Genomic DNA, 17,742 nt, shown 5'->3' with positions numbered 1-17,742 from the left:
ATCTAAGGACTAGTAGAGCATTAGTTATAATTTATCCAAGCTATTTTAGTGAAGACTACACTTACTTGAGGCCCATTCACAGGAGCTATAAATCTTCTGTACAGAGCAAATCCCATATCTGTTCCAACTAAAAAAACACAATCATCGTAAGATTGTTCATTCAAATTGACAAGACATTTCAGAAACAAATCCAAATAATGGGTGTAAGTAACAACATGGTATGTCTTCTAGTGGCATCTACAAAGCTAACTACAAAGAGATCATCTCACCCACAACTGAAGCAGTCTCTTTTGGAGTAAAATGCAGCAACTAGTAAAATAAGAATCTGGCCAAATTCTACTCTCAGCCACAGGATTCCAACTCCTATTGACTTCAGTATCACCCTTCTAACAGAGCAAAATTTAGCTAGAGTTTTATCAAGCACCATACGTAGCTTGTGGCACTACACAGGTAATTAGTAGTATTTAAAAACACAAAGAAACACTAAATAGTTTAAGGCTCAGATCAGTTTACATTATAATTTAACCTAACCCCAATTTACATTTACTTTGTGGTTCTAGAAAACTGAATAATATGCAACTGATACCTCCCTGACTATTAGTCTTTTGGACTCCAAATGGGCATTCATTTTTGTACAGTTTAATACTGTGTGTCTTGTATAGTTTTTATTATCACATATACACTAGGTAGGATTAAAATTACCTATAATCCCGATGAGGAGCAATCTGAAGACTCCAAACAAAGGAATCATTTCTCTGAAGTTCTTGGAGAGAAAAAAAGAAACAATTAAGCTATATAATTATACACATGGACTTGTACATGCATACACATATATACATACATACATACACACACACACCCACACACACCACAGTCCACTTAGGTATATTAATATACACTAAGTAACATCCTACATTTCTATAGCGCCTTTCAAACAATCACAAAGCATTTGACTAAGGAGAGTCAGTATCATTCTCCCCATTTTACAGATGAGGAAACTGAGGCACAGAAAGGGAAAGTGGCATGCCCAAACTCCAACAACAAGCAGCTTAATCCACTAGACCACTGCTATTATCACATCTTTCACATTCCTCCTTATTTTATAATGAAAACACATGTCCTTTTGTATGCTTTTTGGTGATAAAAATTACTAAAAAAGAAGATGCAATCTGTGTACTGTCAGCCCTTTGAGAATGATTATCCAGCAAAACAATGTTTTTGTCTTACACAAAGGATACCAATTTTCTTTAGCGCCTCTCATGCCTTTGGTGGTGGAGACTCAATGCTATTTGCTGAACCAGGCCCCATCATTGTTTACTTGAAAACTCTAGTGATATGAAGTCTTTAATGTGTCATTTATAATTCATACTGCCTCTGATCACACAGAAAGGAAAGGTCTGACTGCTGACTGAACTACTTAAGAGAAGATTTGCTGAAGAACTGATGTTTCCATGAACTAATGTTTAGCAATGTTTAGAATTAAAAGAGTAGGACCCACCTTTGGTGACTGATTAAATTAAATCATTTTTTAAAAAGCCACCCAGTGTACAGTCAGCCTCTCTGACACTAGAGATCACTGAAGCCAAGACCTTAATTAGCAAACAAAAATATGTTTAGTTGCAGTTAAGATTATGTAGCATGACACTTCATCTGAAATCTTAAAAGAAAGAAAGTAACAAGTTACTGGGAGAGACCTATACACTCCTTTCCACCTTTGTTTTCCCTAAAACTTTAGTGATAATGCTCACCAATACTCCATACGGTTTTCACTTCCATCGCCCACAGACACCAAAAATCAGTATGTACCCCAGCTTCATAAAACTTGCATTCCAATGCAAAACCTTAACAGTGATCTCATGTGCTTTTACATCATTTATACTGAAAGACCAGAACATCTGATTGTCACACATTCCAAGCATTTGGGAAGTTATTCTGGCTAAACAATGCTGAGGTCACCAAGATTTTACGTTAGACTGCAAGTTTGATTAAGCTGGGGTTTGTATTGCTTTTTGGTATGTGTGGGAGATAGACATAAAAGATTCACAAAATAAAGGTTTAAAGTTCCTGTTAAGCTGAACTACTGCATCCAAAATGAGATCAGTACAATGAGACATTTACATGAATATATAGCCAATTTTTAAAGAGATATACAAACCCTCATGCTTCAGGGCATCAGTCAAGTTCTAACTGAAGCCCTAGAGTTTAGGGGGGTTTTTTGGTTTTGTTTTGTTTGCAGCTTATTCCATAATTGTGGGGTTTCCTATACTTCTAAAGCATCCGATTTTGGCCACTAGCTGAGACAGAATACTGCACTACATGGTATCACAAATGGCAGTTTCTATAGTGCAATGTCACTTTGGCTGAAAATGATGTCAACTGCTATATTCACTTTTTCCTCTTTTAATAGCACAAAAAGCATCTATAAAGCTTTGATTTCTCAAGGACAGACATGGTTTGTTCAGCATATATGTATGTGGGAGTTACATTTTCCTTAATTATTCCTCTTTGCCAAAAAAAATTGAACATCTTATTTACACAAATAAGATTTACCCAAAAGTGAACAAGGATCCACAAAGAATCTGGTTTTTTTTCTGTGCATTTCTAATTGTTTCCTTACCACTAAAACATTCATAAAGTATCCTCCAATGAGAGCATAGACTCCTCCTGAAGCCCCTACGAGAGCCTGGAGGGGATCACAGACTGAGCTAGCCAAGGAACCTGAAAAGACAGAAATGTCCTTAGAACTAGAGTCCTGATGGCAACTTTAAGAAGACATTTTCTGTAAACACCTGAGAGGAGTAGAGTGGAACATAGGGTTGTTTTCTAGTATGTTATTACGGTAAAAGGTTGGAGTCCAAACATTCTCTGCACCAAGAGAACTCGTTATGTTACACAATCCAGTATACTAACAACTTTGATTGCCCTGTTCAGGAAAGGGGATGTGGCAATAATATACATTGATTTTCTGATACAGACAGTTCTTCATTTAAACTTACCCATTTCCCATTACACACTGACCTCCAATCACTCCTGCGAGATACACCAGACTAACCCGATGCCCTTTATGAACCATTTCTAAGGGGATCCCCAAAATAAGTTGCAGAAAGAGATTTCCTAAAATGTGTTGAATGCTGCAAGGAAAAACATGTTGATATTTAAATATCAAAACTGTAATTAACACTTAAAGTTTTCTCAAACTATAGCGAATACATAATAAAATGGCATGCTAGCATCCTGGGGGCTTTATTTCTACAGCCAAAATAACTTTTTTAAAAGTCAGTAAGACAAAATAAAAGCTGTTATAATTATATACTCAAATAACTGAAAATAAGTAAGCCTTACTTTTTAGGGGGTGGAGTCTGGGCTATGCATTTGGATCAGGAAGGCCAGAGTCTGCATATAAGTCAGAGTAAGGCACTCTGGTGGAAGGGCAGAACTGGACCACAGGTTATGAAGAACAGGTCTCAAAAAAAAAAAAAAAAAAAAAAGTAAAACATGGCCATAATGGGTCAGATCCATGGTCCATTTAGCCCAGTATCCTTATGACAGGCCAGTGCCAGATGCACCAGAGGAAATGAACAGAACAGAGCAATTATTGAGTGATCCATCCCCCGTCATGCAGCCCCAGCTTCTGGCAGTCAGAGGTCTAGGGACACCCAAAGAACGGGGTTGCAGCCTTGACCCTCTTGGCTAATAATCATTGATGGACCTGTCCTCCATGAACTTATCTAATTCTTTTTTTAACCCAGTTGTACCTTTGGACCCTAGCAATGAATTCCACAGATTGATTGGCACATTGTGTGAAGAAGTACTTTCTTATGGCCAGGATCCCCTGGGGGACTAACTTGAAGGGGAAAGGAGTCCAGGAGAGCTGGCTGTATTTCAAGGAATCCCTGTTGAGGTTACAGGGACAAACCATCCCGATGTGTCGAAAGAATAGTAAATATGGCAGGCGACCAGCTTGGCTTAATGGTGAAATCCTAGCGGATCTTAAACATAAAAAAGAAGCTTACAAGAAGTGGAAGGTTGGACATATGACAAGGGAAGAGTATAAAAATATTGCTCGGGCATGTAGGAATGATATCAGGAGGGCCAAATCGCACCTGGAGCTGCAGCTAGCAAGAGATGTCAAGAGTAACAAGAAGGGTTTCTTCAGGTATGTTGGCAACAAGAAGAAAGCCAAGGAAAGTGTGGGCCCCTTACTGAATGAGGGAGGCAACCTAGTGACAGAGGATGTGGAAAAAGCTAATGTACTCAAAGCTTTTTTTGCCTCTGTCTTCACTAACAAGGTCAGCTCCCAGACTGCTGCGCTGGGCATCACAAAATGGGGAAGAGATGGCCAGCCCTCTGTGGAGATAGAGGTGGTTAGGGACTATTTAGAAAAGCTGGACGTGCACAAGTCCATGGGGCCGGACGAGTTGCATCCGAGAGTGCTGAAGGAATTGGCAGCTGTGATTGCAGAGCCATTGGCCATTATCTTTGAAAACTCGTGGCGAACGGGGGAAGTCCCGGATGACTGGAAAAAGGCTAATGTAGTGCCAATCTTTAAAAAAGGGAAGGAGGAGGATCCTGGGAACTACAGGCCAGTCAGCCTCACTTCAGTCCCTGGAAAAATCATGGAGCAGGTCCTCAAAGAATCAATCCTGAAGCACTTGCATGAGAGGAAAGTGATCAGGAACAGCCAGCATGGATTCACCAAGGGAAGGTCATGCCTGACTAATCTAATCGCCTTTTATGATGAGATTACTGGTTCTGTGGATGAAGGGAAAGCAGTGGATGTATTGTTTCTTGACTTTAGCAAAGCTTTTGACACGGTCTCCCACAGTATTCTTGTCAGCAAGTTAAGGAAGTATGGGCTGGATGAATGCACTATAAGGTGGGTAGAAAGCTGGCTAGATTGTCGGGCTCAACGGATAGTGATCAATGGCTCCATGTCTAGTTGGCAGCCGGTATCAAGTGGAGTGCCCCAAGGGTCGGTCCTGGGGCCGGTTTTGTTCAACATCTTCATAAATGATCTGGAGGATGGTGTGGATTGCACTCTCAGCAAATTTGCGGATGATACTAAACTGGGAGGAGTGGTAGATACGCTGGAGGGGAGGGATAGGATACAGAAGGACCTAGACAAATTGGAGGATTGGGCCAAAAGAAATCTGATGAGGTTCAATAAGGATAAGTGCAGGGTCCTGCACTTAGGACGGAAGAACCCAGTGCACAGCTACAGACTAGGGACCGAATGGCTAGGCAGCAGTTCTGCGGAAAAGGACCTAGGGGTGACAGTGGACGAGAAGCTGGATATGAGTCAGCAGTGTGCCCTTGTTGCCAAGAAGGCCAATGGCATTTTGGGATGTATAAGTAGGGGCATAGCAAGCAGATCGAGGGACGTGATCATTCCCCTCTATTCGACATTGGTGAGGCCTCATCTGGAGTACTGTGTCCAGTTTTGGGCCCCACACTTCAAGAAGGATGTGGATAAATTGGAGAGAGTCCAGCGAAGGGCAACAAAAATGATTAGGGGTCTGGAACACATGACTTATGAGGAGAGGCTGAGGGAGCTGGGATTGTTTAGCCTGCAGAAGAGAAGAATGAGGGGGGATTTGATAGCTGCTTTCAACTACCTGAAAGGGGGTTCCAAAGAGGATGGCTCTAGACTGTTCTCAAATGGTAGCTGATGACAGAACGAGGAGTAATGGTCTCAAGTTGCAGTGGGAGAGGTTTAGATTGGATATTAGGAAAAACTTTTTCACTAAGAGGGTGGTGAAACACTGGAATGCGTTACCTAGGGAGGTGGTAGAATCTCCTTCCTTAGAGGTTTTTAAGGTCAGGCTTGACAAAGCCCTGGCTGGGATGATTTAACTGGGAATTGGTCCTGCTTCAAGCAGGGGGTTGGACTAGATGACCTTCTGGGGTCCCTTCCAACCCTGATATTCTATGATTCTATGTTTGTTCTAAAGCTGCTGCCTATTAATTGTACAGGGAGACCCCTAGTTCTTGTGTTAGTGAAGGAGTAAGTAACACTTCCTTATTCACTTTCTCCACACTACTCATGATGTTTTAGACATCTATCTTGTCCCCCCTTAGACATCTCTGTTCAAAGCCGAACAGCTCCAGTCTGTTTAATCTTTCCTCATATGGAAGCTGTTCCTTGCCTTTAATCATTTTTGTTGCTCTTCTTTGTATCTTTTCAGGTAGGATTAAAACTATACTATTGCCATGATATCTATACTACCTTGTACTGATCTCGCAAACTAAACACAGATGGATTAGGCCAGATTTTGGAATGGAGAGTGACACCTCACTGCTGCAGGAAGCGGTGCTGGCAGTTCACTAGGTGGCACTCTTGTCATTACTGACCCTGTCATGGGGAGCTTCCCTTGAACATGGCCACCTTTGTGGCCCTGCAGGTTCATTGCCTCCAGCACCAACTCAGGTTATTTCAACTAATTACTTAGACTGGGTTATTTCAAAACCAATATCACCGACTTTTTGCTCCTGTTCAGGAGGTCCCAGCCCTCCTCCCAGAGCTGGGCGATATTTCCATCAGTTTCTCTCCTTGAAAGAGCAGCCTTCCATTCTCCTCTTTTGCACTGGGTTATCATTTAGGACAGCTGTAGGGCCTTATCAACTTTCAGCTGGCCCCTTTCCCTAACTAGTCCTCAGGCTCAGAGGGTACAACAGGCAGTGCTCTCCTGCTGTTGTCTGCCCTGTTATCAGGGAAGAGGCAGCATACTAGTCCCCTTCTTCTACCTCATACCCGGTTGGTTGGGTGAGAGGGGAGCCTTGCCCTGGCCACTCTGCAAGGCTCCTGATCCAAGGCCCTTAAAAAAAAAACGTAATAAAATTTCTCCCAAACATTATTTATTCTTGGGACTGCTTCCTTGCCACAAATACCTCTTATTTCTTAGCCTATATCAAAACCTCACAAAATATTGGAAGGGCCATACCATGTGACTGGGGTTGGCTCACAACTAGGCATCACTACCTTTAAGGGGACAGCCTATCATGATGCAGATCCTACTGCCCCAGAAACATCATCCTGCAGACAAGTCTTAAAACTAGGATCCTGACCACATCATCTTTATAAATCTTACAAGGTAAAATCTTTCATTTTCCTAAATGAATACATGAATTTTTAACGCAGATTGAGATTTTCAGAGGAACCTAATGGAGTGGCACCTAACTCCCTTTGGCTTCTCTGAAAAACCTGTTTAGAACATAAGAATGGCCAGACTGGGTCAGACCAAAGGTCCATCTAGCCTGTATCCTATCTTCCAACAGTGGCCAATGCCAGGTACTTCAGAGGGAATGAACAGAACAGGGAATCATCAAGTGATCCATCCCCTGTCACCCATTCCCAGCTTCTGGCAAACAGAGGCTAGGGACACTATCCCTGCCCATCCTGGTTAATAGTCACTGATGGACCTATCCTCCAAGAACTTATCTCGTTCTTGTTTGACCTTGTTATAGTCTTAGCCTTCACAACATCCTCTGGCAAAGAGTTCCACAGGTTGACTGTTTGTAGAGTCCATTGTTACATTGCTTACCCAGCATGCACTAGCATATAAGAAATGAATCTCCAAGCTTCATCCCTCTTGTCAGGCCTATAAATAAAGGGACTGTTCCAGACACCTGTATCCAGCGTGATCCACTGTTTCTGGGGCTTCCAAACAGCATAATAAATGAATACAGCCATCTGGAAACAATGAGAGACTTTAACAACTTCTACAATCATTTGGAATTATGAAATATAAACAATTTTCCTCCAATAATCCCCAAATCCTTGATATATAATTGTCTCATGGCAGATTTCAAACCTTCTATATACAGAAATGCATAATTTCACTAACATACAACTGTGTGTGTAATGGTCAGAACACACTGGAAACAACAAGGGTAGAGATGCAAAAACCAAGCACTCAAATTAAGAAATACCAGATTTAAAGGGGTTCTTGCCACTGTGCACGTTCTTTAATCCCATTGACTTCAATAGATTTTAAGGATATGCCTGAGTATTCCGCTGAATCAGGATCTGAATGACAGAGCAGTACAGTACTGTAGAACAAGAAGTTTGTGTTAATGTAACTAGAAAGTGAAACCTAATCAAAATGCACAAAGGGGCAGAGTTAAGGTTACATAGGCAATCTCAGTCCTAGCATTTCCTAATGTTCAAGTGCCTGGTTTTCCAACTCAAACATTCTTTTCGCACAGGAAACAACATACAAACACTGGACTTTGAAAAAAGAAAATTGAAAAAATGAAGAAATTCCATCATGCATTTGCTAGACCACAGAAGAACAAGAAGTCAGGATTCCTGGTTCTTTTGCAGGCACTGGGTATGCAGGACTTCATAACCAAAAACAACTTGGCCTATACTTTCAGTGAGACAGTTGGATTATGTGGCTGAAACTGGAGCCTGCCACAGAGATCTCTATTTTATCAGCATTTCTGCCAGAAGTGAGCTTGTGAAATGTCTAAGGTCCTTAGTTACTTCACATATACTATGGGGGAATAATACTTGCTAGGGATATGAAGTCTTGCTGGATAAAGATTGAGAAGTGGACAATTATTAACCAATCAGCGGAAGAGGCAAGACTAAAACTCCTGGGCTCATAGCCCGGTCACACCTTCCCTCGGTCAAAGATATTTTGACTGGGGAGGACAGCGAGGTCATCAAAATTGGGAACATAAAAATGGCCATACTGGGTCAGACCAACGGTCCATCTAGCCCAGTATCTTGTCTTCCAAAAATAGCCAATGCCAGGTGCCCCAGGGGGAATGAACAGAGCAGGTAATCACCAAGTGATCCACTCCCTGTCGCCCATTTCCAGCTTCTGGCAAACAGAGGCTAGGAACACCATCCCTGTCCATCTTGGCTAGTAGCTATTGATGGACCTATCCTCCATGAACTTCTCTAGTCCTTTTTTGAAACCTGTTATACTCTTGGCCTTCACAACATCCTCTGGCAAGGAGTTCAACAGGCTGACTGTGCGTTGCGTGAAAAAATACTTCCTTTTGTTTATTTTAAACCTGCTGCCTATTAATATCATTTGGTGACCCGTAGTTCTTGTGTTATGAGAAGGAGTAAATAACACTTCCTTATTTACTTTCTCCACACCAGTCATGATTTTATAGAGCTCCATCATATCCCCCCTTAGTCATCTCTTTTCCAAGGTGAAAAGTCCCAGTCTTGTTAATCTCTCCTCATATGGCAGCCGTTCCATACTCCTAATCATTTTTGTTGCCCTTTTCTGAACCTTTTCCAATTCCAATATATCTTTTTTGAGACGGGGCAATCACATCTGCACACAATATTCAAGAAGTGGGTGTACCATGGATTTATATAGAGGCAATATGATATTTTCTGTCTTATTATCTATCCCGTTCTTAATGATTCCCAACATTCTGTTCACTTTTTTGACTGCTGCTGCACATTGAGTGGATGTTTTCAGAGAACTATCCACAATGACTCCAAGATCTCTTTCTTGAGTGGTGACAGCCAATTTAGACCCCATCATTTTATATGTATAGTTGGGATTATATTTTCCAATGTGCATTATTTTGCATTTATCAACACTGAATTTCATCTACCATTTTGTTGCCTAGTCACCCACTTTGAGAGATCCTTTTGTAGCTCTTCACAGTCTGCCTGGGACTTAACTATCTTGAGCAATTTTGTATCATCTGCAAATTTTGCCACCTCACTGTTTACCCCTTTTTCCAGATCATTTATAAATATATTCAATAGGACTGGGCCCAATACAGACCCCTGGGTGACACCACTATTTACGTCTCTCCAATCTGAAAACTGACCATTTATTCCTGCCCTTTGTTTCCTATCTTTTAACCAGTTACCAATCCATGAGAGGACCTTCCCTCTTATCCCATGATAGCTTACTTTGCTCAAGAGCCTTTGGTGAGGGACCTTGTCAAAGGCTTTCTGAAAATCTAAGTACACTATATCCACTGGATACCCCTTGTCCACATGCTTGTTGACCCATTCAAAGAATTCTAGTAGAGCACATGCAGTTCGGTTTCGGATTTTAGGAAACTTAATCACCAAGTGCAGAACAAGTTCTCCTGCACATGTGCCAGTAGCAACTTTAAGAGGCTCTTAAACTGGCCAAATGAGTGTGGATTTTAATAGGTTTAGGACACCTCTGAACTGTCCCCTGCTAAGTTTCAAGTCAGAAGAAAATATCTGCAAAATAAATAGTTTATTTCTCCACTAAGCTCATTCTCGGAAAAGGCTGATGCTGAACCATTTTTGCTCAAATATTTTAAAAAATTCAACATGAAACAGAAACCAGAGATGGAAGATTTCAGCCTGCATTGTTAAGATTTGCCAGACTTACAAGGAACTGAAAATAGGGTGTTATAGTGGTCAATATGTATAATATGGGCTTCAAATGTGCAATGAATGAGAAAGAAGTTACTAAATGGAAAATAATCAAAAAGTTAAAAATGCTCAATTCAGTATGTTTTATGATCACATGCAAACTCCAGTGCTGAACAACAGACAAGAAGCCTGTGACTCTAAAGTGAAACAACTGCAATGTGTATAATCTAAATCCCATAGTTTGACTATTGTTACTGTAAAATAATAGTGTTCAATGCAAGACAAATGCAAACATTTACGTTACCAGGTAAGAACCCTTACCTCAGCTATACTAATGGAAATGATGAAGAGGGGAGGAGGGATACAGTTTGCTCTTTCCAGGTAGGTTCCTCTGGCATTTTCAGGAAGCATCCATTTGGAAATGGACTCATGAATCTTGTCACAGGTAGTACAAACTCTAGAGTTTCTTTCATTGTTTTCCTTCTCTTCCTCCTCACCAGACATATCCATGTTCATCCTCTCCATCTCCATATTTCTTACTCGGAAAAGGCCAAATACTTAGGAATTTCAAAAACCTGTTCCAGCAAACATACAGGTTACTATTTTACACACAATCAGCACAACATTCAGATGACTGGTAAATTTTACAAGAATAATCTCTTGCATTATGATGACAAATTTACACATCATTTTTCATCCAGAAAGCTTCCCCAAAGCACTTTATAAACTTTACCAGCCACTCCACCTCTTGTCTAACAGCACAAAGCAACACTACACAACACTACACTACACTTGCACCAAGACAATTTCCTGGTGCAAGTGCTAGAGGAGCCAACTGGGGGGGGAGCTTTTCTTGATCTGCTGCTCACAAACCGGGAAGAATTAGTAGGGGAAGCAAAAGTGGATGGGAATCTGGGAGGCAGTGACCATGAGTTGGTTGAGTTCAGGATCCTGACACAGGGAAGAAAGGTAAGCAGCAGGATACGGACCCTGGACTTCAGGAAAGAAGACTTCGACTCCCTCAGGGAACGGATGGGTAGGATCCCCTGGGGGACTAACATGAAGGGGAAAGGAGTCCAGGAGAGCTGGCTGTATTTCAAGGAATCCCTGTTGAGGTTACAGGGACAAACCATCCCGATGTGTCGAAAGAATAGTAAATATGGCAGGCGACCAGCTTGGCTTAACGGTGAAATCCTAGCGGATCTTAAGCATAAAAAAGAAGCTTACAAGAAGTGGAAGGTTTCAGAGTAACAGCCATGTTAGTCTGTATTCGCAAAAAGAAAAGGAGTACTTGTGGCACCTTAGAGACTAACCAATTTATTTGAGCATGAGCTTTCGTGAGCTACAGCTCACTTCATCGGATGCATACCGTGGAAACTGCAGCAGACTTTATATATACACAGAGAATATGAAACAATACCTCCTCCCACCCCACTGTCCTGCTGGTAATAGCTTATCAAAAGTGATCATCAGGTGGGCCATTTCCAGCACAAATCCAGGTTTTCTCACCCTCCACCCCCCCACACAAATTCACTCTCCTGCTGGTGCTAGCCCATCCAAAGTGACAACTCTTTACATAATCAAGTCGGGCTATTTCCTGCACAAATCCAGGTTTTCTCACATCCCCCCCACCCCCATACACACACAAACTCACTCTCCTGCTGGTAATAGCTCATCCAAACTGATCACTCTCCAAGTTTAAATCCAAGTTAAACCAGAACATCTGGGGGGGGGGGGGGGGGGTAGGAAAAAACAAGAGGAAACAGGCTACCTTGCATAATGACTTAGCCACTCCCAGTCTCTATTTAAGCCTAAATTAATAGTATCCAATTTGCAAATGAATTCCAATTCAGCAGTTTCTCGCTGGAGTCTGGATTTGAAGTTTTTTTGTTTTAAGATAGCGACCTTCATGTCTGTGATTGCGTGACCAGAGAGATTGAAGTGTTCTCCAACTGGTTTATGAATGTTATAATTCTTGACATCTGATTTGTGTCTATTTATGGAAGTGGAAGGTTGGACATATGACCAGGGAAGAATATAAAAATATTGCTCGGGCATGTAGGAATGAAATTAGGAGGGCCAAATCGCACCTGGAGCTGCAGCTAGCGAGAGATATTAAGAGTAACAAGAAGGGTTTCTTCAGGTATGTTGGCAACAAGAAGAAAGCCAAGGAAAGTGTGGGCCCCTTAATGAATGAGGGAAGCAACCTAGTGACGGAGGATGTGGAAAAAGCTAATGTACTCAATGATTTTTTTGCCTCTGTCTTCATGAACAAGGTCAGCTCCCAGACTGCTGTGCTGGGCATCACAACATGGGGAATAGATGGCCAGCCCTCTGTGGAGAAAGAGGTGGTTAGGGACTATTTAGAAAAACTGGACGTGCACAAGTCCATGGGGCCGGATGAGTTGCATCCGAGAGTGCTAAAGGAACTGGCGGCTGTGATTGCAGAGCCATTGGCCATTATCTTTGAAAACTCGTGGCGAACGGGGGAAGTCCCGGATGACTGGAAAAAGGCTAATGTAGTGCCAATCTTTAAAAAAGGGAAGGAGGAGGATCCTGGGAACTACAGGCCAGTCAGCCTCACTTCAGTCCCCGGAAAAATCATGGAGCAGGTCCTCAAAGAATCAATCCTGAAGCACTTACACGAGAGGAAAGTGATCAGGAACAGCCAGCATGGATTCACCAAGGGAAGGTCATGCCTGACTAATCTAATCGCCTTTTATGATGAGATTACTGGTTCTGTGGATGAAGGGAAAGCAGTGGATGTATTGTTTCTTGACTTTAGCAAAGCTTTTGACACGGTCTCCCACAGTATTCTTGTCAGCAAGTTAAGGAAGTATGGGCTGGATGAATGCACTATAAGGTGGGTAGAAAGTTGGCTAGATTGTCGGGCTCAACGGGTAGTGATCAATGGCTCCAAGTCTAGTTGGCAGCCGGTGTCAAGTGGAGTGCCCCAGGGGTCGGTCCTGGGGCCGGTTTTGTTCAATATCTTCATAAATGATCTGGAGGATGGTGTGGATTGCACTCTCAGCAAATTTGCGGATGATACTAAACTGGGAGGAGTGGTAGATACGCTGGAGGGCAGGGATAGGATACAGAGGGACCTAGACAAATTGGAGGATTGGGCCAAAAGAAATCTGATGAGGTTCAATAAGGATAAGTGCAGGGTCCTGCACTTAGGACGGAAGAACCCAATGCACAGCTACAGACTAGGGACCGAATGGCTAGGCAGCAGTTCTGCGGAAAAGGACCTAGGGGTGACAGTGGACGAGAAGCTGGATATGAGCCAGCAGTGTGTCCTTGTTGCCAAGAAGGCCAATGGCATTTTGGGATGTATAAGTAGGGGCACAGCGAGCAGATCGAGGGACATGATCGTCCCCCTCTATTCGACATTGGTGAGGCCTCATCTGGAGTACTGTGTCCAGTTTTGGGCCCCACACTTCAAGAAGGATGTGGATAAATTGGAGAGAGTCCAGCGAAGGGCAACAAAAATGATTAGGGGTCTGGAACACATGAGTTATGAGGAGAGGCTGAGGGAACTGGGATTGTTTAGTCTGCAGAAGAGAAGAATGAGGGGGGATTTGATAGCTGCTTGGTAGTTCCAGAGAGGATGGTTCTAGACTATTCTCAGTGGTGGAAGAGGACAGGACAAGGAGTAATGGTCTCAAGTTGCAGTAGGGGAGGTTTAGGTTGGATATTAGGAAAAACTTTTTCACTAGGAGGGTGGTGAAACACTGGAATGCGTTGCCTAGGGAGGTGGTGGAATCTCCTTCCTTAGAAGTTTTTAAGGTCAGGCTTGACAAAGCCCTGGCTGGGATGATTTAATTGGGTATGGGTCCTGCTTTTGAGCAGGGGGTTGGACTAGATGATCTCCTGAGGTCCCTTCCAACCCTGATATTCTATGATTCCATGAATTAAGACAGAACTGAAGACTCTTGCTTCCAGGTAACATTACAGGGGAATGTAAGGTAAGCACAATACAACCTAAAATTGACTTTGGCTAGGACTACGGGGCTAAAAATTCCTTTTTTGGGGGGGGGGGGAGCGGGGGGACAACCATCATGAACTCTTTAATGACCCATTCAATGACCTCAAACTATAAGCTAAAGCAGCAGCAATTTGCATCCTCTACACCTCTGGAGGCAGTATCACTGACCCCTTCCATTTGGGATTCATAGGGCAAAATGGAAGCAGCTTTATTTATGGCTTCATAGGATATTGCCTGGAAATGCACTGAATCAAGTCTCCCCCCCTGTAGGCTATACCAGCCAGGTCCAGACCACTGCTGGAGTGGGGACTGTAGTCAGCTAGTGTCATTGAATGAAGGTTGTTGGGGTCTCTGGAGTCCCACAACCTAGGTTCTGCCAGTGTAGGTCTGGCCCTTTCTGTTTTTCAGATATACTATGTAGATTTCTTTTCTCTCAGATAGAAATACCAAGATTGATTAGATGGGTACAGCCACCTTGAAATGTAGTCAATTAAAATACACTAACATACTTTCTGGTGCTACACCCATCCTCCAAGTAACTCTGTCAATTTTGTGGTTTTACAGTCACAAAATATTTCTCTCCAGTTGATGTGTGAAAGACACATGAAGGAGAGATGGGGAACAGTAAAAATGATGGTACAAAAGTGCTGTCAGATGCACAATGTAAATGAACTTTAAAAAGGAAATCTCTCTATAATCTTTTAGACAGCCATTTTAAGTGTTACTTGTAACAACAGTAGGTAAAAAAAAACAAAAAACACAAGTTGAGTGTCCCTTTATTTAGTTGTAATTCAGCGTAACTTGCAGACAGAAGCATTTTTTAATATAATTTATCTCAGACGTGCTTCTCAGCTGTCCCTGATTTTGCAAATATTTTTGTCCTGACCTTGATCGAAAAAGAAACCAATCACAAGAAAATAATGTTCCAGAAATAAATTGCTTATCTTTGGGTTTTTTCTATTATTAAAGACAAACACTAGATCGGGGTGGCCAACCTGAGGCTGAGGAGGAGACAGAATTTACCAATGTACATTGCCAAAGAGCCACAGTAATACATCAGCAGCCCCCCATCAGTCCGTTCCCCCCCCTGCTCCCAGCACCTCCCCCCCTGCACCTCCCGATCAGCTGTTTCATGGTGTGCAGGAGGCTCTGTGGGGGGAGGAGCGAGGGCACGGCAGGCTCAGGGGAGGGGGCAGGAAGGGGTGGAGTTGGGGCAGGGCCTGTGGCAGAGCCAGGGGTTGAGCAGTGAGCACCCTCCGCCACATTGGAAAGTTGGTGCCTGTAGCTCCAGCCCCGGAATCTGTGCCTATACAAGGAGCCGCATATTAACTTCTGAAGAGCCGCATGTAGCTCCAGAGCCACAGGTTGGCTACCCCTGCACTAGATCAAAGCACAACAACAGAAACAACAATTACACGCTCTTTACTAGAAAGTCTCTGACCTAGGCCGTGTCTACACTACTAATTTTTGTCGACAAAAATCAGAATCTCATGTTCACACTTGCTCCCTTGGTCAGCAGATCGCATCCACAATGGGGGCACCATCATCGACAGTGTGAGCATTGCACTATAAGTACCTGTCCAGCTGCTAAGTTGGAAAATTATATTAGATATCAGAATGTTCCTTCTTTCTCCTAAGGATATAGCTATGAGAGGCTCAGTCTTACCTCTTTTTTAAAAAAAGAACAAAATGGTGCCCCAACAGCAAAGGAATCCCTAGGCAAAGCTGAAATTTTACTTCAGTAGTAACTCCAAGCATTAATGACAACTACTGGCACTAAAAAAAAGCACCCCACTTATTATAGTATCTAGATGATCCTAAGAGAACTTGCTTCAAAGTACTGTCTTTGATCTAGCTTGCGGGATATGAGTGGTAAACAGACTCTAGGCAGAAGGTATTTTTAAATGTGTTCTCAGACATTGGATAGGTCCAACTACCACTGTGATAAAGCAGCTGTCTGTAGTGTAACGCTAATTTAAGAAAATACGATGTCTTTATGGCCAATTTTTGTTTAAATAAAAAACACTTCTCCACCCACTTCTCAATCTCCTTTAATCAAAAAGAGTGTTAGTTTATCTGGGCTGCATTACTGGTTGTTATGGGTTTCTAGTCTAAGTTTTACATGTTCTTTAAATATTGCCAACAGAATGCCTTTGTGGTACTGGCACTGAACAAAAGCAACTGCAGGACCCTAGACCGCTGACAGTTTTTTAAAAATTCTAGCCATTATAATTACAAACCCACTAACTTCATTGAAGAAGCACTCTGTGGCTGTACACGCTGAAAGGATAGACTGGAAACGCTGTGACATGGCTATTTCAGAGGAATGTTCTTCAGCCTCAAGGCACAGCCCTTAGAGCGGCTCTCTGTGCAAGAGCCGTTTTTACAGGGATACTAAAACCCCCAAATGACCGCACTACACTCGTATCTCCCCAGCCAAAGCACTCTGGTGCTTGGCGCTGAACGTAGGAGGCAGAGAGACTGTCCCCGCAACGGCCTGGGCAGCTTTCCCCCATGAAGCGTTTCTGGGGAGTTTTAGGTCAAGAAGCTGAACCAAGCAAAGCTACCGAAGCTGACTTCCAGCCCCGCCTGCGAGGCTCAGCGACACTCAAGGGCTCCCTGTGGGGAGCAAGGCGCCAAGTTACCTCATGGCTCACGGACTGGTCCCGACTTCCAGACAGGACCACCACGGAGACCAAAGCGCTGCCGCCGGCCGGCCGGCGGCCTGGCTCGCCCCCTCCCCGTCACGCCGCCCGGCTGCCCCGGGACCTGGCTCGGCTCCGGCCTACCTGGCGACTCCGAGTTCGGCTCTGCCGCCTCAAATCTCTGCGCCGGCCGCTCCTGCTTCTGCAGAGCGGGATCAGCCCCCGGAGCCGCTCCCCGGCCCGCCCCGGCGGCAGCTCCAGGAGGAGCCGCTCCCCGGCCCGCCCCGGCGGCAGCTCCAGGAGGAGCCTCCCTCAGCCACATTCTCGGGGCGGGCAACCGCCGACACGCCCTCGCAGTGACACGGCCCGGCCGCACGCCCGTCTCTCCAAACTGCATCCTCCGACCCCTCAGCCCAGGGCTGGATCAGTGCCGGGGCTTCAGGGGCTGCAGCCCAAGGCCTTGGGCTGGAGGGACCCGCAGGCCGCATTCGGCCCGCGGCAAGTGTCCGGCTGCGAGCCGCACACCGGTCCCCGAGCCTCAGCTCCCGCCCGGCTGGAGCCGCGAGCGCCTGCTCGCCAACGTGCCCCTGCAGCTCCCAGGCGAGGGGTGTTCAGGGAATCTCTGCACACTGCCCCCAGCGCCGGCTCCGCAGCTCCCATTGGCCGGGTGCTGCAGCCAATGGGAGCTGCGGGGGTGGGGCCTGCTGGCACGGGCAGCGCGCACCGTGCAGACTGCCCTAGCTCCTCTGCCTAGGGGCTGGAGGTGGCGGCCACCT

At 44.1% G+C, this 17,742-nt stretch overlaps 1 protein-coding gene across 5 annotated transcripts in view; it reads right to left on the bottom strand.

Moving 5' to 3' along the window:
• The window catches only part of RHBDL2 (rhomboid like 2), a 36,487-nt gene extending 18,930 nt beyond the window's left edge, over positions 1–17,557 (bottom strand). For 3 of the 5 annotated variants that reach the window (XM_048825578.2, XM_048825576.2, XM_048825577.2), the window contains exons 1-7: positions 17,111–17,557; positions 10,655–10,908; positions 7,542–7,690; positions 3,019–3,131; positions 2,618–2,718; positions 703–763; positions 66–127 (exon numbers count right to left, since the gene is read on the bottom strand). In XM_048825578.2, the coding sequence (XP_048681535.1) occupies positions 66–127; positions 703–763; positions 2,618–2,718; positions 3,019–3,131; positions 7,542–7,690; positions 10,655–10,864 (696 nt within the window). In that variant the 5' untranslated portion in view covers positions 10,865–10,908; positions 17,111–17,557. Of the gene's footprint in view, positions 1–65; positions 128–702; positions 764–2,617; positions 2,719–3,018; positions 3,132–7,541; positions 7,691–10,654; positions 10,909–16,966; positions 17,048–17,110 lie in introns of those variants that run through there. The other 2 variants (XM_048825579.2, XM_075121388.1) reach the window with 2 other exon arrangements.
• Between the last annotated feature and the right edge of the window lie 185 nt (positions 17,558–17,742).

Source organism: Caretta caretta, chromosome 19, assembly GCF_965140235.1.
Source record: "Caretta caretta isolate rCarCar2 chromosome 19, rCarCar1.hap1, whole genome shotgun sequence".
NCBI classification, from domain to species: domain Eukaryota; kingdom Metazoa; phylum Chordata; order Testudines; family Cheloniidae; genus Caretta; species Caretta caretta.
This window is presented reverse-complemented; position numbering and strand designations above follow the sequence as displayed.